This window comes from Gambusia affinis, linkage group LG03 (genome assembly GCF_019740435.1).
Source record: "Gambusia affinis linkage group LG03, SWU_Gaff_1.0, whole genome shotgun sequence".
NCBI classification, from domain to species: domain Eukaryota; kingdom Metazoa; phylum Chordata; class Actinopteri; order Cyprinodontiformes; family Poeciliidae; genus Gambusia; species Gambusia affinis.
In genome coordinates, this window is record NC_057870.1 from 16,611,463 (window position 1) to 16,636,904 (window position 25,442).

The window sequence follows — 25,442 nt, forward strand, 5'->3', positions numbered from 1 at the left end:
GTTAGAATATGAACTACTGCACTATGAAATTTCATTGGAACATAATATGTATTTTTTCCACTCTTCTTATTCCACAAATAATATTTTAGTACTGCATTATTAATTGATATCTACAAGACAAACTCCTGAAAAATGTTTGTGGTATAGGTTATGGGTTGTAATTGTTCTGTAGAGGCATTAACTTGAAAGCAGTCATTTACATGCAGTGTAAAACAGACATATAAACTCTTTTTTTCAATGCTTGACATTAAATCAGACTAAACCTTTGTGTTTGTACAGTTTTGATTACCATACACACATCCATCGGTAATATCTACCTATCAATCGATCAGTTAGAATAATCATTTATTTCCAGAGTCGGGTAGTAACTAGTCACATTTACTCAATTACTTTTTTGGGGTAACTTTTTGATATTCAAAAAAGTTACTATACTGTACTTTTACTTTAGTAATTTTATTATGAAGTATCAATACTCTTGGGTAAAATTTCTGGATTCTCTACCCACTGTGAGTAATTTCACTGAATAAAGAACAAATACGTTTTAACCAAAAATTTACCAGACACAAACACACATCTGCAGTTTTTGCTAAAGTTTCCTAAGTTTTTTATTGAAAGAAACTCATCTGGTAAAATGTTATTTGTCTGATTTTGTTTTTTTGTTTTTTTTTTTGTTATTTACATGAATTATTGTCATTTTGGTCCTTAAAATTTCAAAATTTCCACTTACCTTTATATTTTAGTCCATCTGATAATGTAATTTTTAAATATTTTATTAATGATAATTTGATCAGTTACTTAGTATTTGAGTAGACTTTTTACCAAATACTTTTTACTCTTGAGTAATTTCTTCAACAGCTACTAAAAATATGTTGAAGTATAAGTACTTTTACTTGAACACAATTTATGGTACTCTGCCCACCTCTGGTTATTTGCATTTGCGGATGCAATAATCCTGAGAAAGAATTATTTTTGATCATTTTTAATTCTTTTCACCAATGTCAGAAGATTATATACACTAAGATTATTGTGGTTTTTTACACCTTCACAAAGCCCCAAATTGGAGCTAACTGTAGGTTTATTTTAAGACAAAAGCTAAGGAATACAATTCCTTGTGTGGGATCTTGGGAAAAACAAAGCAAATTTTGTCTAGATATTGGAAAGAGAATTATGGACAGCCACAAATCTGGTCATTCTTTGAGTATATTTTCAAAATGCACAAAAGTTAATTCTTTCGAACAATATTATGCAACCAGCATGGGAATGTTCTATGGAGGTATTACTGGTGTAAACATATTTGTGCCTGGTAATTGTGAAGTTGAATTGTGAAGTTTTGTAATTGTAGATTTTATTTCAATCTTTCACAAATACAAAACAACAGTTAGACCCCTTCCAGTTCTTAAGTGCAAGTACACAAATTATATTCTTTGAGTGACGCTTTAAAAACAATGCTACACTTACAGTTCTGCTCCAAATGATCCCAAACAAATGGTGCAAAACAAATCTGCATATTTTTAGCATTCACAGACACAAAACTACTGTTACACTTTCATTAATTCTTCATAACAGGTCACAGACTCCATTCTACAAGTAACAAAATATAAAAATCCTGCTCTAATATTTTTTCTCTTTGATGTAATATGCATTTTATATTATTGCAATTATTTGTTTAGATCTCATCAGGGTTTATTTTACCATGTAATAATGTTTTCACTAAGCCGCTGAGTGGTTCCAGAGAAACATGCTCTTATTTTGCAAACCTTCCATGCAGCGCCTGAAAGACAGTACTCAGGATTAAAGAGCTCCTCTCCTCAACGAGATTACAGCAGAAGTACGTATTGTTCCGCTCCACGGGTAGATAATCATTAAGCGAACATGTAACAAGGCTAGTTTTACACTTTTTAATTGATCTGCGGTGAGTTTTCGTGCTTTGTTTATCAAGATGTCGGCTAATATCTGTATTCCCTCCGGTCATTGCCGTATTCCCTCTGTTTGCGCGTGCTCCGTTGCCATGGTGAAGAATTCGCCAACAAGTGTTGATATCTAGGCGTCATCGGCGCGCGTGAACAAACCCCTTCACCGATAAACAACGACTCAATTTTAAAAGGTAAGCTTTTATTTAATTTAGTTTGAACGCTTGCAGGTTTTGTGGGACGTCAAAATGCGTTTTTGCTTCTCTTAATCCATACGGAGTTTAGTCGAAAACACTGAGTGGTGATTAGCTTACTTCAAAAACACTATGGCAAACAATAGCTGTGGTTGGCGTTTAATAGCCGTTGAAAACAGTTTTTACATAGCAACATTCTTATGCAGATATTTTTATTATTTTTATTTTGTTTTATTTACGTTTTTACCTTTTAGTGTATGCAGGGAAACATGAAGCTTAGTCGTCTATTTTTATTCTCAGATTGTGAGATTTGGTCTATATCTCAAATTCGTAAAGGGATTTTTTACTAATAGTTGAAGCAAATAAACACGCAGATATTTTATTTAGATTGTACAGTTTGTAGTACAGTTATTTTAAATCATATAAAAGATAAAATAAATGTAGGTAGTTGTACTTTTGCGTTTTCAATTTGGATTGTTTCTTATCTGAAACTTTATATCTGATATATTTGCTCAGCAGTTTCTGCACTTTCAAATGTGTGAGGGACCTTCCACAATATCTGGGCCAATCCCCCCAGATCCCTCCCTGCTCCCTCAGTACTACAAACGACCTGCTTCGGGTAAGATGCCATCTAATAGTTATGTTCAATAGGTCTTGTGTTAAACAAAGACATGATTTTAAAATTGCCATAGCCAGAATGAAGGATGCCTCATAACAACACTTAGCAAAGATATTCAAACCCCTTGAACATTTTTTTGTTGTACATTTTGTCGTCTTCAATATACTTTGTTGGATTTCAGTGATTAATCAACATAAAGTTGTCTTTAACTGTGAATTGGAAGAGAGATGATGCATGTTTTGTTTTGTAACACTAAACATTTGACAATGTTTAGTCAAATGTTTGACTAAACTGCTTTGGATTTTATTTAGATGTATACGAGTAAAGAGGGCAGAATACAAATGCACCCTGCATTTTTCAGATTTTTCTGCATGAAAAATGTAGAAAACTGTGTATCATTTTCCCTCCACTTTACAAAAAATACTTCACGCTCTGTGTTAGTCTGAAAAACTGATTAAAGTTTGTGGTTTAAATTGACAAAATGTAAACAAAAAAGCTTCTAGCAGTATTAATAGTTTACAAGATACAGTAAAATGGAATGTTTAAAAAACATTAAAAGAGGACTTAGTGTCTATTGAATAGAAGACCTTTTGTAACAAATACATGATGGCAATAAACTAGTTTTTTTTCTCTCTCTTCCAGCTCGTGGTTGCTTAGAAGGACACCATAACGGGAGCTTGGCCCTTCAACTGGGTCCTCTTGCTCCAGATCCTGTGTTGTACCCAGAAAGCTACAGCGCTCGCTTACCATCCCGCCGGCCCCGCGTTGGCCCTAATGCCACTTATATTCTGGAACGTGGACAGAAAGGAGTTGTGGGAGACTTACTAAGACTAGAGGGGTTAGCCATAACCCCTGTTCCCAAACAGAGTAAGTTTCAGTAACTAATGTAGTTTTTAAACTTATCCTTTTTTGTTGTTTTAAAGATGAAAAACTGTGGGTTTAAAGATGATTTCTAGTTTATTGAACTGTAATTAGAATAAGTGTTGTTGCTTCTCCTTGTAGAGCAGAAAGTACATGACTTTAGTAAGGATAATGTACGTCGACTCCGGGAGATCCAGAGACGCTGCAAAGAGCAGGAAGCTGAGAGAATTCATGCTGGCCCTGTCCCAGTCAAAGCTCTGTGGACCTCCTCAAAATATCAGAACGTCCCATCCAGGGTGATGGCTCAGTTAGAGGCGAGGACGAGATCTACTTCTAACAGAATTTGAACATTTCATATTTTCCTCATGTTTTAACCTGTGTGTTTATTTCACTCAGATTTCTAGCCTATCTGTTAAACCTCAGTGTCAAACGTTTCTAAAGGCCCACTCTAAAGGCGGCTCCTCCACCCCACCAAGATCTTCGCCTGTGGCTTTCCAGCGCCCAGCCTCCTCCAGTTCCACACAAGACCTGGACTTAATGGTGGGTTCTAACAAAATTATGCATTTTGTAAATTATAATACAGTCATAGAGTTGATCGTTTGTTTAAACGTCATGCTTCCAGTGTATTTGTTTTATGCCAGCCATTAAAATGTTTTCAAAATTTCTGTGAAAATAATTTCAGAAGGGAAATTACTTGTAATGGAAGCATAGATTTATGTCTGCTTTTTAAATTATGCTTTCAGGTACAAGGTCATACCATAGACTTTGTGAAATATAATGCACGGGCTGCAAGAAAAACTAGCCTCCGTCGATCCCAGTCACTGACAAACCTCAGGGATAAGCCCATCCCCAGCGCAGTGAAGGGCCAAGTGCCTCAATAGTGAGTATTTTAAGACCATATTCTACTTTATTTATAACTTACTCTCAAATAACTTCTAATAAGTTTGTATGTTGTAATTATTTTTGCAATATTTCACCTCATAAACCTTAAAATGTTTTAAACAAAATGTTTCTAGAGATGTTTTGCATAAATTGCTTTTTCCTTACAGCACTAGTCATTTCAGCCTTTAACCTGTTAATTTCAGGTTCAACTTATTTATGTACAAAACCAAAGCACCTGTTAGTATCTCTTAGGATCCACTAACTTGAGCTTTTATTATTATTATCACATTTATGGAGCACTGTAACAAAACTTGAAAAATGTACATTTTTTTAGGGCTTCTCAGAATTATTTTATGGCTTGGAACAGTGGTCCTAATATCTCATATTTGTGGAGGATTAACTTGCCTAAATGTTGATCAGCACCAGAATGAATGCAAATGAGGTATACTACAAAGTTTTCAGAACATAATATGAAATTGTAATTAATTATAAAAATAAAATATACTGTAAATGAAATTTGGGGAATGTTTCTATTATTTGTTCTTTTCCACTGTCACCTCATGCTTTGTCAACTGAGCATCCTTCTTACCAACTGGCAGTAAAAGTTGCTAAGAAGAAATAAGCTTATTTTTATAAGCTTATTTCTATTAGCTTATTTCTATTAGCTTATAGAAATAAGCTAAAAACAATAAATGGAAGTATGGAGAGATTAAGAGATGCAATAGGTGAATATGGGGGGTTGGGGGGTTGAATTACTGAAGGGGCAAACTGACCCAAAACCATTCTTTATTGTCTCACTACCACTTAATGCAGTCTTGAGGAAAGAAAGAAGCAGTGGCAAAAAGAGGAGGAGGAGAGGAAGAGGAATGCGCCTGATCCTAGGGTCCCAGCTGGTCACATGACATTGCCTGAAAGCGAGAGACAGGAGACACTAAAGTCCCTGAAAGACAGTAAGTCTTCTTTGGATGAGTAAATCTTCTGGTAGACAGATGTTCACATGGAGAAGTTGTTGTTGTTTTTGTTGTTTCTTTTCCCTCAGCCCACGACTCATTGGTGTCGGAGCTGCTCTCCCTCCCGCTAAAGTCTGATGGTCTGAGAGTTCGCACACGTCGGGCTCAGCTTGACTGTAGACTCTCTGAGATTGAAGAGGCCATAAGGATTTTCTCCAGGGATAGGGTTTATGTTAAAGTTGATTCCTAACACACCAGGAATCAACTGAAGACGAGATTGCCCTGCAAATCTGCCATTTTGTTTTTACGATTTATTTAATGTAAAGAAGCTGACTTTTATGGAAAAGAGGATTACTTTATTGTTGTGGAGGGATTTTGTTAAAAATATACTTTATATAATAATTTTATCATGTTAAATTACTATATTACATTTGCTTACTGTCAGTAACTCTAACATAACATTACAATATTTCTAGTTCTTAAATGACATGCTTTGGCTTGCATATGATTTAAGAGCTACAGTCTCACAAAATTCTACACGCCTTTGTGAAAATGCTAGGTTTTCAGAAATATCAAGCCTAAAAATAAATAATTTAAAAACTTTTCTCCAATATGAAGTGACACTTAACCTGCAGAATTCAATGGATGTTAGAAAGAATATTAATGATTTTGCAGCAACCTCAGTACATAGGCAAACTAACACTTTGTTGAACCATCTTTAATTTTGGAATTTATTATTTGTTAGTTTTATTTTTATCTTGAATTATGCAGAGATTATGTTACACTGTATGTGCAAAATGCTTTAAACTTATTTATTTCTGGTTTTATGCTTTAATTTCAAAACCTGGCATTTTAACATGATTGTGAATATTTGTGAAAGCTACCTCTAAATGTCCTGTAAAGTTGAAATAAAAACCCCTGTTGTTTCCTGTGATTAGACTTATTTTGTTGCTAATTGCGATCATGCCATGTCATTCCATGTTTTATTAATTTTATGTTCTCATCAGAAAACCAGCAGCGAAAACAAAATATGCAGTTAAAATGTTTTCCAAAAATACTTATTATACAGTCACCTCGAAAGTACAGGTTCCTGTTTATATAAAATTCTAGAATTGCGTTGGTGGCAGCATGTTGGAGTAGCTTTGTGTTAGTTCTGATTTGTTTTATATAGACTTTTGTTCCTAATTTTTGAGATTGGGGCATTGCTTTTCTGGACTATTTTCTCTGGTTTTGAATGCTCTGCAGGTGGAAGGACTTGTACTCTTAATTTTTTACTTTCATACAATTGTTATGATGTGTAATTGAGACAAGGTATCGTTTTAACAACTGGGAGCAGCTGATTAGCATCTCAAAAGTTCAAATAATACCTTAACCATGACCCACAATTCCCAGTTTAAAAGGATGTTTTTTATGTAGAGCAGGACCAAAGCAAAGGGCTAAAGCAAAGTGGGTGGATTAGCAGTACTTGCTAACTACTGAATGTGTCATCCAGGACATATTACTGTCGAATATCCTCTCTGCTGCTGGATATTGAACTGTTAGCATGTTATGAAACTCATGAGACAGTCATAGAGCAACAGTCTTCGGTCAAAGGCATCTTAAGATTCATTGGAAAACTGACTGCAACTGCAGATATTATATATTTGATATTGTACTAATCCGTTGTTTTGAAGCAAAAATTTATTTTACAAAAACAAACGTAATATTTTGTATTTTCCAATTAGAAAAAACGTCAGAAAAGAATTGTGATATCTAATTTTAAAAAAGAAAAGTAGAAGTGTTTCGTCACGTGCGCGTTATTAATGACGTGTTACGCATTTCCAACCTCCTCTACGTAATTTGGGTCATTGTTCAGCTTGAGTACTGGCTGAAGTGTTAGCAAGGCGCTAACTAAAAACAACAAAGTGGTACTCACTCCTGCGTGATAATATTGCCATCAGACTTTCACAGGACATCTCGCAGTTTTCGTATTCTACGATGAGCAAGAGGAAAGCTCCACAGGAGTCCCTAAATGAGGGAATAACTGACTTTCTTGTCGGTACGTGATGTTACGTTTCAGCCAGCAGTTAGCTAGCCTGAGAATTGCAGTGTTTTTACTATTTAAACTGCCTTCATATTACTTTCGATTATGTAATACGCTGATAAAATTGCTTTCATGGACATTTCTTTTGTTTGTTTTTAAACATGAGAGTTTCTCTGCATTACAGTTTTCTTTAGAGGCTGTAATTTAAATCCCTACTTCCGTTCAATGTGGTTCTAAAATTAAATGGGATGTGCTTCTGGTTACAGAACTGGCTAACTACGAGAAAAATGTCAACAGGGCAATACATAAATACAATGCATACAGGTGAGTTCCTAAAAACCTTTGTTTTTATTTGCAGATACGAGTAGAATCCACATATTCAGTGGTTCTTTTGGATAGACTTAATTTATCTGCTCAAAAGGTTTTATTTCTGCTTCATCTTTCACTCACTTCCGGTCAGATATTTAGAGAATACTCGTAACAATGACGTTTTAAAATCCTTTTACAATAACAAAATTATGCATTTATTGCATAATTTATGTCACATGAGATCAAGATATTGTAAACTAGCTTGTTTGTTCATATCACATTACTAAAACTTTAAAGTACTTTCTTTACAAATATTTCTTATAGCCATTTGATAATGTTTTTATTCTGTACTGGGGATAGGAAAGCAGCATCCACCATTGCCAAGTATCCTAACAAGATTAAAAGTGGAGAAGAGGCAAAGAAACTGGTATGTCCTAAATTCATTTTCTGTTATTTTTAATGCTACTAATATTTAAAAAATGAATAATGGAAGCAAAACTTTAGTGATGACAATGGACAAGATAAATTATAAAATGTTTCTTTATTACTATGTCTAAATGGATAACCCCTTTTTTTTTTTTTTACATTATATTCATATGTGAAACTATCTGTGTTTTATGTTGACCTTAATGTCTTAATATTAATCTGTCCACAGACGGAATATGTGTACTGCCTTTAGATTTAAACTTTCTTATAGTATAAGTTATTTGTCAGAGTAGCAGTAAGTGTGTTTGTGCTACTTTCCAAAAGCTTGTGTACAGTACAAACCAAAAGTTTGGGCACACAGTTGTGTCCAAACTTTTGGTTTGTACTGTAAATAGATTTTTAACATCCTGATATGTTTACTTTTATCTTTCAACAGGATGGAGTTGGTGCTAAAATAGCTGAAAAGATTGATGAGTTCTTGCAAACTGGAAAACTAAGAAAACTTGAAAAGGTGAGTCAAGGTGTTTGGGGATACACAACTCCTTCCACTCTGTATTTTATTTTTATTTTAACTTTATGGCAGAAGTGACAGGAAGTACATATGTCAACAACCTAAACAGAAAAAGTGAGTGTTCAGTTTTATATTTTACTTTGTCATGAAGTAACAGAACTCCGCCAGTAGAGACTGGTTAAGTGTTTAAGCTCCCTGCTTTTCCTGTAAAAAATAATAATAATAATTTTACTACACAGACTGATTAATCTGACTTATTTTCATCTAGATCAGAAATGATGACACAAGCTCTTCCATAAATTTCCTCACCAGAGTCACTGGAATCGGGTATGTTGGTAATACTACCAAATGGGACCGACTCAGTTGTTGCTGCTTTTGATTTTTATTATGCCCTAAATTATATTCCTTTGTTATAACAAAGAATATGTGTCTTGACCTTTAGGCCTGCTGCTGCTAGGAAGTTTGTTGAAGAGGGGGTGAAGACATTGGATGGTTTGTACCGCACATACCGTAGATCACATGACGTTTACATATTCTCTTTAACAATTAAACTCACCAAAATAATGTTAGACCTAATTTACAGATTTCTTTGTGTTTAAAGGTTTTGAATAACTTGCAGGGAACATTAAAATGCTATTTTTATATTTTATGTTCCTTTTAGATTTGAAAAAGGTAGAGCACAAGCTAAATCACCACCAGAAGATTGGACTCAAGTAAGTTTGTCTGAAAATGCTTTAGGTTTATTATTTCTATTTTATTTCAGTTGTTTTCTGTAAGAGCATACAGTATTTATGTTTTATGGTGCATTTAGGTACTTTGAAGAATTTGAGAAAAGGATCCCAAGAGCTGAAATGGAAAAGATGGAGGTGATTATGCTTTAGATAATTTCTGATCTCTTTTTTTAAATTATTTTTTTTTCAGGTTGTTTCTTTTTAACTGTAATTTTTTTTTTTTATTATTATTATTAAGGTCCTTATTCTGGGGGAATTAAAGAAAATTGATCCAGAATATATCGGAACAATCTGTGGAAGCTACAGGAGAGGTACTTTCATCAAACTGATATTCAGTCTTTAAATTTTAAGAGTAGCTCATTTTTTTTAAATATTTCTAATTTCCAGGTGCAGCATCAAGTGGTGATATTGACATTTTACTGACTCACCCAAATTACACTTCTCAAACAGAGAAGCAGGTAAAACCTAAACATATGCTGTTGCTCGCTTAAAGTAAATAAATTATGTTGGTAAGAAGAAGTGGATCGTTTTTTGAACTAATTGAACTTTCTCCGTTTCCAGCCAAAGCTTCTTCATGCTGTGGTCGATCACTTGGAGTCCATTGGGTTTGTGACCGACACTCTGTCCAAAGGAGACACCAAGTTCATGGTGAGGCCTCTGGGGGTTTGTTTTCCTAAATGCAGTCAGCTGTAGCTATCTTAATGTGACTGGTAATGAAGTTTGTCTTGTAATTCCACCCATCCCCTTTAGCGCATGACTGTTCCCATAATGCACTTCCTCTGTTTGTTTAGGGAGTCTGCCAGCTGCAGGACACTGATGATGACGACGAGGAAGAACATCTTCACAGGCGCATTGATATTAGGTAACCTTTTTTTTCAGTCAAATACTCTTAGGATATTTATCTGATATATTTCTGGTCAGAAGCTTATAAACATGAACATCAGATTGATTTTGATGTTATAACACTGCATTCAGGGTGGATTAAAGTTAAAACTTATTCTGGGATTTCTACAATCTACACAAGATCTAAATTCCAACCTCAAGCTCAAACGTATACACCACAACCCTATTCGGTCAAATCTCCTTTTACAAGTTGCAGAGAAACTGCACATGATTTGCAGCATTGAGATTAATGATTTGGGAAGGCCATTCAGAAAGTCTTCAGAAACTAGTTTAGACTAGGGTCAGAAATTCATTTTAATTAATTAATTAGATTTGAACTTGTTACAAAATTTAACTGAAGTAGTCACCTTTTTTGTTTTGTTTACATAAAAGGTTCCAGCTAAAACCTTTGCATTCATTCGTTTCTGGCACACTCCTACATCTGATGTACAAGTGGGATCCGCAAACACCAGTGATGGACGACAAAGCTGCTTCTCTTGGCCCCCTGGGGGTTTATTCCTGATCAGAAATTGATCTGATGAGACATTGGAAAAGACCTTTGTTGTGTACGTCTGCTGAGGATCCATTCACTACCAGTAGTAATAGTGTATTGCACAAATTTCATGGATTGTTTGAACCACTTCACCTCAAATCAACAACTTAGATGGTTGAAACATGGATGCAGTTGAATGTTCCAGCTTAAAAATTATCCTAAACAAAAATCCAAACTGGTTTTGAAATGGATTAAGCCATGCTTAAGCTATTGAAAACATTTTAACTGTGCGTAAAAACCAGGTGCATGTCAGGAAACCAACATATATGAATGAACTCTAAAACTATTGATAAAAGGAATCGCCAAATATTCAGGAAGAGAAATGCTATCAGGTTACCAGAAATGTTACAGTTTCTGCAGCTTGTGAAAGGAGATTTAAACAAATATTGGTGCGGATATGAATGTGATTAAATCTGTTTGTGTACAATAACACAAAGGGCCAGGTGAAATACTTATTTAGTCTTTTACACACTGGCTTTGTCTTTACGACATATTTTGAGAAACAATTTTGAGCTTCTGTTTAGAACTGAAATCTGTAGTTAATGGGGTTTTTTAAATCCAGTCATTCTTCTTGATTTTTTCCAGGTTAATTCCCAAGGACCAGTACTACTGTGGAGTTCTGTATTTCACTGGAAGTGACATCTTTAATAAGAACATGAGGACTCACGCTCTGGAAAAGGGCTTCACTCTGAACGAGTACACCATCAGGCCACTAGGTGTCACTGGTGAGTCTCTGTCAGCTGCAACTAAATGAAGGCCTGTTTCACTTTGTAACTTCAGCCAAAAGTGATTTTGCTGATTGTATTGATTGCAGGAATGGCGGGAGAGCCTCTGTTGGTGGACAGTGAGAGAGACATCTTTGAATACATCCAGTACAGATACAGAGAGCCGAAGGATCGCAGCGAGTGAAGAAAATCAACAGCAATCCTGCAAACATGGATTAAACAAAAGGCATCTAGTTTGTTTCTTCTTTTCCACTTACTCATGTCACTGAAAAAAGAGTAAATGTGAAAAGAATTTTAATTATAAGAGTTGGATGTTTTCCCCAAATGATCTTCACATTTTGGACTTAATATTTATTTATAACACTTCACCTTCATGCCTCATGAAAGTGCTTCTGCTTTATTTTTAGGGTTTTAAATCATGTCAGCTGTAGTTTACCTCATTTTTAGTTTTTGTTTTTGGTAAACTAAAAGGGAGTTATAAACGTACATGAGCCACGTAAAGTGGATAGTTTGTTGCATTTTGTTTGTACATCCTGAATGTGTGTGGTTTTGATTTTTATTATTGTAATACCTTAATATTTTTGTTTGAAGTTTAGACGGAATGAAAATGTTACAATAATGCGCCATTGCATTGACGAGTAGCAATATGGTAATCAAACCAGATGAGAGTAGTATTCTCAGCATTTAAATTTGATTTTGTTGAATGGTAGGTTTAATTAATCTATTGTATGAGATGAGGAAAAGACAACATCCAGTGTTGGATCATGTCTGAATGTGTCCTTTTTCCAGGAAGGCAGCAAAACTGAAACTTGTAATAGTAGAATATGGTAACTTTCAGGTTTTGTGTTGCAATCTCTGCAAATATGTCAGAAGTTATTTAAGAAGAAAAGGAAACATGAAGCATTGCTGTCACTGAATTGAAATAAACTGGAAGAAACAGTTACATTTTCTGCCTGTTGCTTCTTCATGAATTTTGTTCAGTAATATATCTGGGTCTGAACGTTTTGGCATTTTGCATATCATCTTGGTAGTCTGTTGTCCATTTTCAGTCCTCGAGGGCAGGATTTAGACTTGTTGCTGCACCACAAATGACTAAATTAACTCTGTAGCATTTTACCAAGTTCTCCAACAGCCTCTGTTGACCCTATCATTTGAATATGAGCATGAAACCAAGGAAACATTTTACTAATACAGAACTGCAAAAAACAACTGATTTTTGGAAGTCATTGGTTTACATGATATTATCATTTGTCTTTTTGTCTGTGTCAACTATCGCATATGGCTAGACATGAGGTGCCTGTCAGTCTGGATCTTCAAGTCCCACATATTTTTACTTTCGGTATTCTGCACCACCCATTGATATGGCCTCCAGCTCCAGATGTTTCTGTACACTCCTCCAGCTACTTGGCTTAAGTTTTAAAGGTTGTTTGTGCAGTTTGCCTGGCATCGTCATAAGAACCTGCTATTAGTTTTAATAGCGGGGTCTCTTAAGACCTAAATTTTGATTCCTGTCTGGCATAGTAGACCTCAGTCTGCTTTTTTTTGCAAATCCTGCATTTTCTTGTGCTGCCAATGTTACTCCCTCGTTGCGTTTATCCCCAGTTCCTTCTTAACATTGGTAGGGAATCTCTATATTTTTAATTTTGTCAATCTGGCTTTGATGCATGATAACTGCTTTTATGTTGGGTTTCCAGCAACAACAACATTTCCCTTGGAGGTCAAAGTATTTTTGAATTTGAATTAATTTTGTAGCTCATCTTTGGGAGCCATTATGCTTTTATTCTGGTATATTTGCTATTCTATTCTCGTTGGTGATCCTAATGCCTACAAGTCTTGACTTCCGTCTTTAGTAAATTATATGGATGCACAAAAGCTAATTATTTTTCCAAGGAGTTAACAGTGTGCTTCTACACTAAGTGTGCTTCTACACCAAGCACACTGCTAAAATATAACATTTTGAGAAGAAAAGGAAAATAAAATAAAATATGAAAAAATGTTTTCACACTTAATTCCTTGTCCCACTGTGAACATTACAGTTGAGAGAATCACTCAATACATATTCTTCAATCACTTGTTCTTTATGCTGTTTATGTAATAAATAGATGCATATAGAAGTGTTGAATTTATCTACCCATCTATCATTTTGTTCACTAATCGTCTATGCATCCAGCTAATAACCCACCCATTTATTGATTTGTCCTTTCATCCAACCTTTCATCGATCAGTTTGGTAATCCAATTTATCCATCAATATGTTAGTCTCATCAGACATTAATCTGTTCATCCATTCATAAATGTATTCATCTATCTACCCATTCATCTATCCAATATATCTGTCCATCCTTTAAAGTTTATTATTTTCACAGGTATTATATTTAAAGACTATATGGAAATTTCAGTTTGGCTTGGAAATTAATTACAGAAAACCTCTGTAAAAGTTATATTGAACCTATTGACTAATACTTTATAGAATATTTTTACAGACTTGGCTTTCTAAGGTCATGATTTCTTAGAAGTTACATTCAAATTCTAAGTCATACCATTATAATATCCAGATTTTTATAGTTTTGAATTTAGAAAAAAATCACTTCAACTTCACAACGTAAATATTTTTATTTGCCTAACCTGCAAATAAAAAAATCACACAATGGAAAATATATTTCTTTACTGCATTAGAAAACAATTAACTATTTAGCAATTAGCCTGCTAGCGTTAACCCCACTATATACAAGCGTTGCCCTGACAACGGCTGTTTCGCGGTGCATGATGGGTTGAAATAAAACGCTACCAGAAACTCCACAAGGATACGCACCAGTTGACCAATGAGAGCGCGTTGTGCGTTAACGGCAGCCAATTGGAGGAAGTCAAGGCAGCCGTATCCTACCGCCACACACCCACATCACTTTTGTGTCAACCACTTCGCGGGAGTTGTCGCTCCAGGAGCAGTTATCCCATTTAAACTACTCATCGCTTGATACCCTTCCGTTGAAGGTAGGGTGGCAATTTGTGCATTCACGGAGCTGTATTTGAGTTGTTCAGTTTATTATGTGTGCAATATATTTTTACTGGCAAACGCGTTTTTTAAATTTTTTTTTTCCATTGTATTGAATTACTGTTGGTTGTCTTGGTTTCAGCTAATCAGCAGCATCATTGCATGGGGCACACAGAGGTAGTTGAGAAAGAGAGAGAGAAAAAAAATCAAATTACATTACTCTGGTACATTACTTACTGTAAAATATATTTTAAAAACATTTTATGTTTTCCTGCACATTTAAAAGCAACTGGGGAGAGTTTTCTCAGTGGCTAATGCATTTTAATGAGTTGCCGGAGTTATAGGTTTAGCATGATCCTCTAATCAGAGTATAGGTGTAAAAATGTAGACGGTAATTTTAAATGTCTTGAGTATCCATAGAAACTACGCAGAGCGCACGTTCATCTCGCAGCCTTTTGATGGAAGTTATGTAACACTTGTAGAAATGGCTCGATCAAACATTATGTAGCCGTTATTATGTAATAATGTCGTCGCTGAAGAGACATTTTCTTTTTTCTCTCTATGATCTTGACGTGTCCACTGCTTTATTTCCCCCGATGCCGTTGTTGATCAGTGTTGGTCCCCTCAGGCAGCCTCTACAGTCACATTATGTATGAGTGTGTGTCAATGCCCTCATCAGGATTATAAATTATCCGCTGTGTTTTGGTTACCCAGAGCAACGCCATGTCTGACAGAAAGCCAGTGATCAAGAATGCCGACATGTCGGAGGACATGCAGCAGGACGCCGTTGAGTGTGCCACACAGGCCCTGGAGAAGTACAACATTGAGAAAGACATTGCTGCATACATTAAAAAGGTATATATAAATAAAGGATCTCTCCATTATGAAGCATCCAACATCTAAACAGACAAATCCACACCGTCTATACCAATCTATCTGAATAGGTTTTTGAAGATTTTGTCATGTTATTGGCATTGTGACCAGGGCTGAATTTAGGATTTAGGAGGGTGTAGGCCCCATGGATTGGAGCCAGTTTTAGTACCCAACCCATGCAAGGTATTTTTTTCAAAAACATCCTGTCACAGATAGTTAGATACACATCATCCTCAAAGTTTCTAGGCCTAGTCCAGATGAAAAAATAGTTTTTCCAAAGCAATCTTTAAAAGATAAAATGAGCAAATCTCTCATTTGAGCAAATCTTTCAATTTCCCCAAAAATCAACCAAAATGTTAGTGACTATGCAAAGCATGTTTAGCTAGACCTTGCTGTTGTTACATTTAATTTACTTGGGGTTGAAGGTTTGTTCTCAAATAGTTGTGTATTGCATACCTACTTTAAAACCACCAAAATTCATACAAGAAAGTATACCATGTTTAGAAAACATCTGATTTTTTGTTGATTTTTTCTTTGAGTCAGGTTACTTCTGCGGTTAGCCTGTAGTGTGCTATTCCAGCCTGATATAACTGAAATAAATTCAAAGCTAATGACTAATGCAAACCATCTGGTGTGTCATTGTTGCACATCCAGTATAGATTATAGGTTTTTCTTGAGGCAACCTGTTTTATTTTACCCTGACTTCCTTGAAGATTCCTTTAACTCACATTTCTATCATCAAGATGGCATTTATTGTAGAGAGGAACAATTTTTAGCCATCATGTGTAACTATAGAAACGGCCTAAAGGAGCTAGATGTACTGTAAGACTACCATATTGTCTTAATTCTATTTACCAGTTCACTGGGAGAAAGTTTTGTAAGGGTTTGGTACATGTGGCCACTAAGAATGATGGGATGACAGACCACAACCTAAAGTTGGAAAAGAATTGCAGGAGTTTTTATACAAATGTTATGCATAACTGCAAATTTATATTTCATTCTTGATCGTCATTTTTTAAAAATAAACCTCTACTCTCTAGGTAAAATTATTTATTTACCAAAACCCATCTGATATCGTAGAGTGTGTTTTTTAGGCCCTGCTACATTATTTAAGCAAGCATATTTATATCAATAAATAAATGTCAGAACTTAACAAAGCTTGTCCTTTCCATCATAAGTGTATAGATAATACCCTTAGAGGATTGGGGAGGTGGCATCCCTTCACTGTTGTTTTGGGGTGTACATATTTGCAAATTCAAAGACTGTAATTTAATCCCAAGCTATTAATAATGTTAAATAATTTAGTGCCAAAGCTCCATCCACGTATAGGACCAAGAGCATAATGCAGAAAACTGAAAGCATGTTGCCAATAATTTCCTCTGCTCACAATTTAATAAACATTTAGTGATGTAGCTTTACATAACACCGCTGACCCATTCATTCGAGAACAACTACTGGATTGTTTGCTAAATAAAAAAACAATTCCCTGCATATTTGATCATTCTGAATATCTCTTTTGTTCCTTACAGGAGTTTGACAAGAAATACAACCCGACATGGCACTGCATTGTTGGGAGGAACTTTGGGAGCTATGTTACCCATGAGACCAAGCATTTCATTTACTTCTACCTGGGTCAGGTAGCCATTTTGCTGTTCAAGTCCGGTTAAGGGAAGACTGCATTCCCCAAACCCCCGTTGACCATTCAATACTGACGGACTTCAAAAGGCACTTATCATTCCTTGGCGAAGGGCCGCTGCCTTTTTTGTGCTGCATTCTACTTTGTTGTTTTTGACTATATAAACCGTGGCCATGTTAAAGAGATAAAACACTTGTATTTATTTTTGTCTTGTTACATTAGACATGTCGGTTTTTTAATTAAAGTATAAATGTGAAACAGTCTGTGTTGAATGTGTGTTCTGGTCATTTCATTATGGTGGATCAACTATTTTCTTTACCAACTGGAGGGTGGCAGGGGGCTGGTTCCTATCTGTAAGAGGCAGGGTGCAATCAATGAAGTTTCTTTGTATAGCACATTTCAACAAGGTAGTTTAAAGAGCTTTTCATAAAAACATCAAACACATACAGTCACCAGTAACAGACATTACATTTTATCAAATTCCATCATTAAAATCATCAATACATCAGAGTTTTTTGTTCACTGTTCATTGATTATGTTTCAAAAGCAACTCTAAACAAGTGGGTTTGTAGTCTTGATTTTAAGGAACTCTGTGTTTCAGCTGTTAATTTTCTGGAGTTTGTTCCAGATTTTTGGTGCATAGAAACTGAATGCTGCTTCTTGTTTGGTTCTGGGTTTCAGAGCAGACCAGAACTAGAAGGCCTGAGAGTCTGAAAGGTTGATAACAACAGCAGCAGATCTTTAATGTAATTTGATGCTAAGCCACTCAGTGATTTATAAACTAACAGTACTTTTTAAGTCTAGTCACTGAGCTACAGGTCTTAAGAACTGGGTTTATGAACTTTTATCTTCCTGGTTTTAGTCAGAGCGTGAGCAGCAGCATTCTGGATCAGCTGCAGCTGTTTGATTTGTTGGCAGACCTGTGAAGACGATGTTGCAGTAATCAATGCAACTAAAGATAAATGCATGGATGAGTTTCTCTGGATCTCACTGAGACATTTGTCTTCTAATCCTGGAAATGTTCTTCAGGTGATAAAAGGCCGACTTTGTAACTGTCTTTATGTTGCTCTGAAGTTCAGTCAGATGATTAATTGACTACAAGTACATGTAGTTCACTAAAAATGTGACTTCAGGACATATAATCCACAAAAAATAACTGGAATCAGCAAAGAATTTTTGTATCCTACATATTTTCTATCTCAAATGCTCAGTGTCTGTTCTTAGTCTTTATACACTCATTCAATAAGTTAAAATATTATTTAAAATATCACTTATCCCATCAGCTCCAGCATTTAGTATATTCAAAACTGATATTTTCTAAATTATGAACAGCTATAGAAAATATGACATTTACACTTAGAATATATCAAACTATTTGAACCATTTCTTAAAAACAGAAATGTGTGCTTAACGTAAAGTGTATTTAATACCTGCTTACAGGTTGATTTCAAAAGATACTTTTAATCTGACAAACCAGACTAAAACATAGAATTTATTTAATACTACTATATTTAAGGTTTTTTTCACAAGGAGTTTGGATTGACAGCATTGTAACTCTTGGGTTCTGACAAAACCTTTAAAAGTAGTTGAGAGTTTCATCCTCATTTATAAACCGTTCAAAATACAAACAGCTTTCAAAAATCCATCCATGAAAACATAACTTCATTAGTCAGCTTTACTGACATTCTTAAAATGCTCAACAAACCCTAGAAAAAACTTGAGAACATCAAACTCAGAAATGTCTACATTTTTCTAGAATATTTCAGGGATAAATTTCTCCGGAACATTCTATCAAACTTATTGATCACATTATCTATCACAACATTAATTATCGATTCCTTGCCCAGCCTTGGTTGAAGGTTTCAGCATTAAATTTATGAAACCTTCAGTCTATGAATACTTTTCTATCCAGAAAATTAGCAGAGACCGTTAAAACTCCATGATACAAATAGAAGCGGCGGTAAAATAACGAGTCAGTCAATAGACGGTGGTAAGTTTTTATTACATATTTAGAAAACCAGCTTGTGTGGGAAAACGCCATTAGTCAGGGCGAAGGTGGAGCGCAGGTATCCTTTCAGCTGAGGCTCCTTCTTGATGAGGGGCAGCAGCTGAGCGTCAACCGCCTTCTGGTCCTCCTTCCTCTGCTCCGTCAGCTGGTACTTCTGCAGATTACACAACAGGTTAACGAGGTCACAAGGAACACTACGGCACTACGGTAGCAGTTAGAGACCAATTTACCTCCTTCTCCGTATCGAAGATCTCCCCCTCCTGGTGACGGGGCCTCCTGAGCCTCTTCTTCTTGAAGTAAGTGTCGTTGAGGGTTTTGGGGATCTTCATACCAGAGATGTCGATCTTGGTGGTGGTGGCGATAACGAATTTCTGGTGAGCCCTTCGCAGGGGGACTCTGTTCAAGGCAAGAGGGCCTGAAAATAGAGAAAAGATGTTGGGATAAAACAAGGTTTGAGTTCTCGCAGTAAACCTTTTAAACCAACGTTGAATGGTGTTTATAGATAAATACTCATACATCCTTAGAGGAAATGCATTAACTCGTTCAAATTTCACCCGTTCATCAATGTACAAAGCTCGTAAACTTTTCCAGAAGTAAAATTTGAGAATTTATCAAGCACCTTTCAGGATTAGTTTTTAAACTTTACCAGCAGCAAACTTTGGAGATAGAAAAATAAAATACAAACAAACTAATAAATGCAGTTTCAATTTACAATTATAGGATATATTTTATCACTGTTATTAATGTCTTGTACTCAACAGCAGGAGCAAAGTTAAAATATAACAAAATCTGATGTTTTGAAATGTCTCACCCACCCTGTACATGGAAAACAAGTCAATTTAATTCAACTACACTTTCCTGAGTCACTGAGTAATTATGAATAATAAATATTAATTACAATGAAACAAATACAAATTGGGTTTTTATTGTCTCAAAAACAAATTTTAAATGCTTATTTTTATTTAACACTAATCAAATTAAGAATTTAATTTGACTTTCCTAATCAAATTAAATGCTTAAATAGAAAGTTAAAAAAAAAATCTCAAATGTTTTTGCTGAGTTTACTGGCATTTGGAAAATAGAAATAATTGTGGTGATTTTAAGTGACATAAAACAAGTTTAGTCTAAACTTCAGACAGTGAGAAATTTTCTTTTAGGTGCATAAAAATATCTCTTTTCAACTGTACATAACAGTTTTCAAATTTTGGTTTTTAATCAAACGTTTGATTGCGTTTTATTACAAAACTGCAGTTTGAATATACAGAAATTAAGCACTTTCCAGACCTTGAAAACATCTAAATGAAATTCAAGGATTTCAAACACTCATACAAACCCTGGTAAAACAACAAAACAAAAACAAGATTTTCCAGCTGGGTAATAACTGCTTATGCAATCTGCAGCCTTACCGGTGACAAGCAGGAGACCACTTGAGAGCTGCTTCAGGAACACCACGCGCTGAAAAACAATCATTTCAGTATTAATCTTAAGCGCTGAAGGCATTCTGCTTCAGAACTACGCACCGCGTGCTACAAATATTTCTCCCAGGACATCCAATCTGTTTATCTGAAGCAGTGGAGGCAGAAAACTACCATGACAAGTGTGTGTGTGTGGGTACGCTCGCTGCCATAACTTAGCCATACAGCAGGTGAGTGGGAGAGAGTCCTCTGTTGCACTGAGGGTGTGAGATTAGAGTTCGATCAAATGTGCAACTAAACCCCCAAAATGGTCTATAGTAAAAACATTTGATGCACTCAGGATGCGTTTCTGGTTTAAGTGCTCTCACCGTTTGTGCAACATTAATGGCAAAGCTAATAGTTCCCTTATAACGCTCGCCCAGTCTTATAATGCTTTATAAGACTTGATTGATCACATTTTTGGTTTCCATCGTTCAGACTGATGTCAGCAAGGCCACCGTGTTTGACAATTTATTTGGACTTTGAGTTCAGGTCAGGTCAACTCTACAACCAAATACAAGGGTCAGACAAAGACTTTTTCTTCTTTAGAGCAAGAATAAAGTCAATTTTACAAGAATATGATAGTAGTAATCTAAAAATAAAATAATATGACAATAAAGTCAAAATAATATGAGAATGAAGTAGTAATTTTATGAGAACACCAATATGAAAAACAACAAGAAAAATTTATTACCCAAACCTTTTCTTATTAAAATGACTTTCTTGTAACTTTAAAATATTCTTCAGGTAAAATTTCTTCTTTGGTCTTGTAATATTAAGACTATATTCTTGAATTTAAGCAATTCTTGTAGTAAACTATTATACTATGTATAATAGTGTTTTGTATTTTCTTTGTGAAAAGAAAGGGAGAAAAACTAAAAAATGTATTAAAATTGGAAATCAGATTTGGTTTGGAAAAAATAAAAAGATGTTATTTTTAATCCATGTCACCCAGCCCCATGTTCATAAATTTCATTCATTTACACCATAGAAAATTACAATTTTCCCACTAAGTGAAAAGTGACTTCTGTTCTCAAATGCAAGCATGAAAAAACATAAAAACCAAAGGTAATGATTAAGGATTATTTTAGAAGTTGCACTTAAAACATTAAAAAATGTAACCTTTAAAATAATCTTTTACCCCCATGAAACAAAATAATCTCTTTATATGTGGATCTTAAAGGGCTGACCGACAAATTTCTGACTTTTTGTTATTACCCTTTTGATAACGACCAATATTTGACTTTTGTAAGTCAATTTCTCCAGTCTTTTATTGTGTCGGCCATTTCCTGATCTGTAATCGTTCACACAAGCGGTTACCTTTCCGCGGTGGCGCCCGGTCAGCAGGATGAGGACGGTTCCAGGTGTGATGGAGGCGCGCAGCTTCCTCTTGTGCTGGCTGAAGGGTTTCTTCCCATGGCTCCTCAGTTTACGGGGAACGTCCTCTGTGGGATAGTAGCGGGGCTGCAGGACGTATAGATATTGACTTTATAGACTAGAATAACAGCAACTGAAACAGAAACTTGCTGTTTACATACTTGAAAAATGCAAAAACGGTTAAACACAGTAGGTTTAGAAGTTGTAACAAAAAAATAATAATCAGATGGAAATAGTTCTTCAGTGCTTCCAGTGGAGTTTCCTTTGAACAGTAAAAGCAGTGCTGTCCCTGCCCTACCTGTTGCTGTGCAGTGTCTTGCAGAAATGAAATGAAATGAAATTTATTCGAACATGATACAAATATAAAAATAAAATAGTGCACAGTAACAATAAGTGCATAAGAAAGAAGAGAAAATACAGATTTTTAGTTTCAGTTAACATATCATGCTCAAAATGGGGTAGGAAGAAGTGAGAACTTATAAACTCCTACCCCTCTCCTAACATTTCCCTCACCAGAGTGGCCAATTTTGTTGTTCAAAAATATTACCAAACCCTCAGTAAATATTGAAACTAAAGTAATACTTCTGGGACTTTTACTCTTCTTATGTGGGACAGAGTTTTAAGCTACTAGCACATTGTCTTAATTTAAGCCGAATAAATGTTTCGACTCACTAACCAGCCAGTGTTCCTCTAACTCAGAGGTTCCCAAACTATAAAATAATCTGAACCTTAAAAAATGTCACATTCTGTTAAAAAGCATCACAACAGCAAATCAAGCACCATCGAAGGCTGATTTATTTACCAATATGTTGCTTTTATTTATTTAAGTACAGCTTTTATCACCTTTGTTACAATGTATACAAAGCATATACTTTCTTACTGCTCTTTTTGGTATATAGGTTATTTTATCAGGAGGAACTCAAGACCAGACTATTTATTTGGGGACTACTGCGCCAATGCAAAAAGTCACAACACAGTAAAATATTCTGGTTGTAAGAATTTAATATTTTGGACTAAATCTGTTCATCCGAGAGATTTGTTTTTAAGAAAAACCCAAAGGAAACACCGGTGCTCTGTCTGGAATTAAAGAAATTAGATTTTATTTACGTCTGAAAGTATTTGTGTAAATGTTACGTTTATGTACGACAGCTTATACACTTTAAAACTTTTCATCCATCACTCACCATTTTGCGCAGCTTTACAACGCGGGTGCCTCCGTTCTTGTCTCCTCCGACAGTTTTCACAACTGTAGCCTTTGGTTTTTCTTTGATCTTTTTCTCAATCTAAAACAAAAGTAAGTTGGGATTAAACTGCGACGTCTCATCGTGAGCATTCAGATTGTTTTCATATCGACTCTTGTCGTTGTGGGCCGGTCCTCACCTTGGTCTCAGTGGTCTTGGTCTTCCTCTTGTACATTGCCCGGCGGGCGTACATAGCAGAACGGGAGTAGCGGCCGATGCCCTGGGCCAGAACCGGGTTCCGGCTCCCGTGCTTCTTCTTGGCAGACTTCTTCTTGTCTCCCTCTGCCATCTGATACAAATATAAGACAGGGAAGTGTTAATTCACATCAACTGTTTAGCAGGCCCCTTTAAACAGCTGACCAAATCTTATGCACTAAATTCTGTTAAAACAGATGAATTAGTATTACAGCACTGTTTAAGCCATAACATTTGTAACTAAACTAACGTAGAGCTTTCAAACCTTAGTTCAACGAGAGCTAAATTACACCAACCATTAAAACGTAAATCTAAATGCATTTGAACCAGTAACACAATGAGCAGCACGAAAAAGAAACAATACATTTATAGTATTTTCATGGACGGGGGCAACACCAATGCAAACCAGCGGCATGACTACACGTTAGCAGCACGATAGCAGAGCCACCTTGTTAGCTGCTTATTTACATGTGAATTTAAGGATACTGATTAAAGCAAACCAACATAACATCTTGTTATTAAATTGTTACGAAATCTATCGGAGAACGGCCGCAGACGCATTTTAAAGCAAGCGGCTCGGCTAGCTTTGTAGACTTCATTCAGGCTAGCCGCCGGCCTAGCAGCGTCTTTAAACTAAAACGTTCCTAAATACAGCGACATGATGGACAAATCGAGGAAATAATGGTGTCGACGGAATCATCTAAGTATACTGTTACAGTGGATGACATTACGGGGTTGCAGTTTTTATTCTGTAACACAGATGAAAACAGATCTTTATTCCCACAATTACACGAAGGCAAGGATATCTTACCTTAGCTATGAAAAAAAGACCGACATCCGGGGATGTTACGTTTATAAGGACGCTGTCTCATTACGTTGACGTCACTGCGTCATGCTCCGTTGATGTGATGGTCTTTGTAGTCCACACAGGGCATTGTTTACGGTTGTTGTATTATGTGTTAATTTTTAACTGTTGCCTTTATTTCTCTTATAGCTACTTTTTCGAAAGCATTAACTGCATAATTTACAGATATACTTAAAAAATTATTGTTTCTCTTTTTATTTTAACTTGTAATAAAACAGATTTCTTTATATTTGTAAACAACACATTCACAAAGAGTTAGCTGGAGATAGGAACCAGCACATCTTCTGACCCCTTCAGGGACAAAGGTGTTAGAAAATGGATGGATGGATGGACGGATGGATGGATGGACGGATGGATGGATGGACGGATGGATAGATGGACGGATGGATAGATGGACGGGTAGGTGGACGGGTGGACGGACGGGTGGACATTCCCAAAGAACCTCCGTTTTATAACTGAGGTACAAGTAAACCTTTAAAACACAAAAGATTGTAAATCATTTTATTATTTATTTACTTTGTTTCGAGAACATTAAGCAAATTTATGTTACATTTATTGTATAATTAAGTATTACTTAATATGCTACAAAAAACATTTGTGCTTAGTTCACCCAAATGGCTAGCACGTCAACATTCTTGGCAAAATTAATCTTATGGTTCTCTATCAGTTCATTAATCAATAAAGCTAAATTTAAATTTCAAATGCACATTTTTGAAAAGAAAACCCAGTTTAATTTGTAGATTTTAAACAATGTTTGCTTTCAACTAATTGAAAAGCAAGAACAACGATGCAGGCTTGTTCCCAACTTAAAATTATGGAAATCTTAAATTGTTTTTACTTGGGTTTCCTTGGTGCATGTCACATCTTGTACAATTGCTTTCTTTTTCAAGAGTAATGTGAGTTTGTAATTTTTTTTCTCATTGTTATTTTTTACTATGCTTCTCCTGGCTAATTTTCTGCAGTTATGTATGCACTTATATGTACTGTTGTTATTTACTGATGCAAAGACTATGGGGAAAATAATCTGGTCAACATTTTTGTTTGTGTGTTTATCAGTGCACAAAATAAAGCAAAAGAAGAGTTCTGGTTCAGTTTTAGGCCAGTAACTTTATTCAGGTTGCAATAAACCCATTTAGAAATTTACTAAAGCAGAACATGTCCAAGACATATAATCTGAAGATTTAATATCAGAGGAAGAGAAACTCCTGTTAGTTTATAAATTGTGG

General features: G+C 35.4%; 4 protein-coding genes across 6 annotated transcripts; 3 read left to right on the plus strand and 1 right to left on the minus strand.

The window, feature by feature from the left end:
- The first annotated feature begins 1,851 nt into the window (after positions 1 to 1,851).
- enkd1 (enkurin domain containing 1) lies at positions 1,852 to 6,350 on the plus strand. 3 transcript variants are annotated; one of them, XM_044108466.1, is made up of 8 exons: positions 1,852 to 2,104; positions 2,624 to 2,723; positions 3,366 to 3,590; positions 3,726 to 3,898; positions 4,026 to 4,124; positions 4,328 to 4,464; positions 5,280 to 5,416; positions 5,506 to 6,350. In XM_044108466.1, the coding sequence occupies exons 2-8, from the start codon at positions 2,639 to 2,641 to the stop codon at positions 5,664 to 5,666; spliced, it is 1,017 nt and encodes a 338-aa protein (XP_043964401.1). In that variant the 5' UTR covers positions 1,852 to 2,104; positions 2,624 to 2,638; the 3' UTR covers positions 5,667 to 6,350. The 3 variants fall into 3 exon arrangements, with proteins under 3 accessions (XP_043964401.1, XP_043964391.1, XP_043964382.1); XM_044108456.1 differs by having other exon boundaries at positions 1,856 to 2,104; positions 2,621 to 2,723; positions 3,981 to 4,124; XM_044108447.1 differs by having other exon boundaries at positions 1,856 to 2,104; positions 3,981 to 4,124.
- Positions 6,351 to 7,234: 884 nt separating this feature from the next.
- On the plus strand, positions 7,235 to 12,521 carry polb (polymerase (DNA directed), beta). The gene is made up of 14 exons (XM_044108479.1): positions 7,235 to 7,454; positions 7,706 to 7,763; positions 8,109 to 8,175; positions 8,611 to 8,685; positions 8,954 to 9,012; positions 9,128 to 9,177; positions 9,347 to 9,398; positions 9,497 to 9,551; positions 9,655 to 9,727; positions 9,804 to 9,874; positions 9,978 to 10,064; positions 10,208 to 10,278; positions 11,437 to 11,576; positions 11,666 to 12,521. The coding sequence occupies exons 1-14, from the start codon at positions 7,394 to 7,396 to the stop codon at positions 11,758 to 11,760; spliced, it is 1,014 nt and encodes a 337-aa protein (XP_043964414.1). The 5' UTR covers positions 7,235 to 7,393; the 3' UTR covers positions 11,761 to 12,521.
- Positions 12,522 to 14,439: 1,918 nt separating this feature from the next.
- dynll1 (dynein, light chain, LC8-type 1) lies at positions 14,440 to 17,339 on the plus strand. Its single transcript, XM_044108492.1, has 3 exons — positions 14,440 to 14,566; positions 15,282 to 15,422; positions 16,970 to 17,339. The coding sequence occupies exons 2-3, from the start codon at positions 15,291 to 15,293 to the stop codon at positions 17,105 to 17,107; spliced, it is 270 nt and encodes an 89-aa protein (XP_043964427.1). The 5' UTR covers positions 14,440 to 14,566; positions 15,282 to 15,290; the 3' UTR covers positions 17,108 to 17,339.
- Positions 17,340 to 19,059: 1,720 nt separating this feature from the next.
- On the minus strand, positions 19,060 to 24,180 carry rpl6 (ribosomal protein L6). The gene is made up of 6 exons (XM_044108505.1): positions 23,296 to 24,180; positions 23,100 to 23,198; positions 21,859 to 22,002; positions 20,491 to 20,539; positions 19,315 to 19,499; positions 19,060 to 19,238 (listed from the first exon to the last, which is right to left on the minus strand). The coding sequence occupies exons 1-6, from the start codon at positions 23,443 to 23,445 to the stop codon at positions 19,086 to 19,088; spliced, it is 780 nt and encodes a 259-aa protein (XP_043964440.1). The 5' UTR covers positions 23,446 to 24,180; the 3' UTR covers positions 19,060 to 19,085.
- Between the last annotated feature and the right edge of the window lie 1,262 nt (positions 24,181 to 25,442).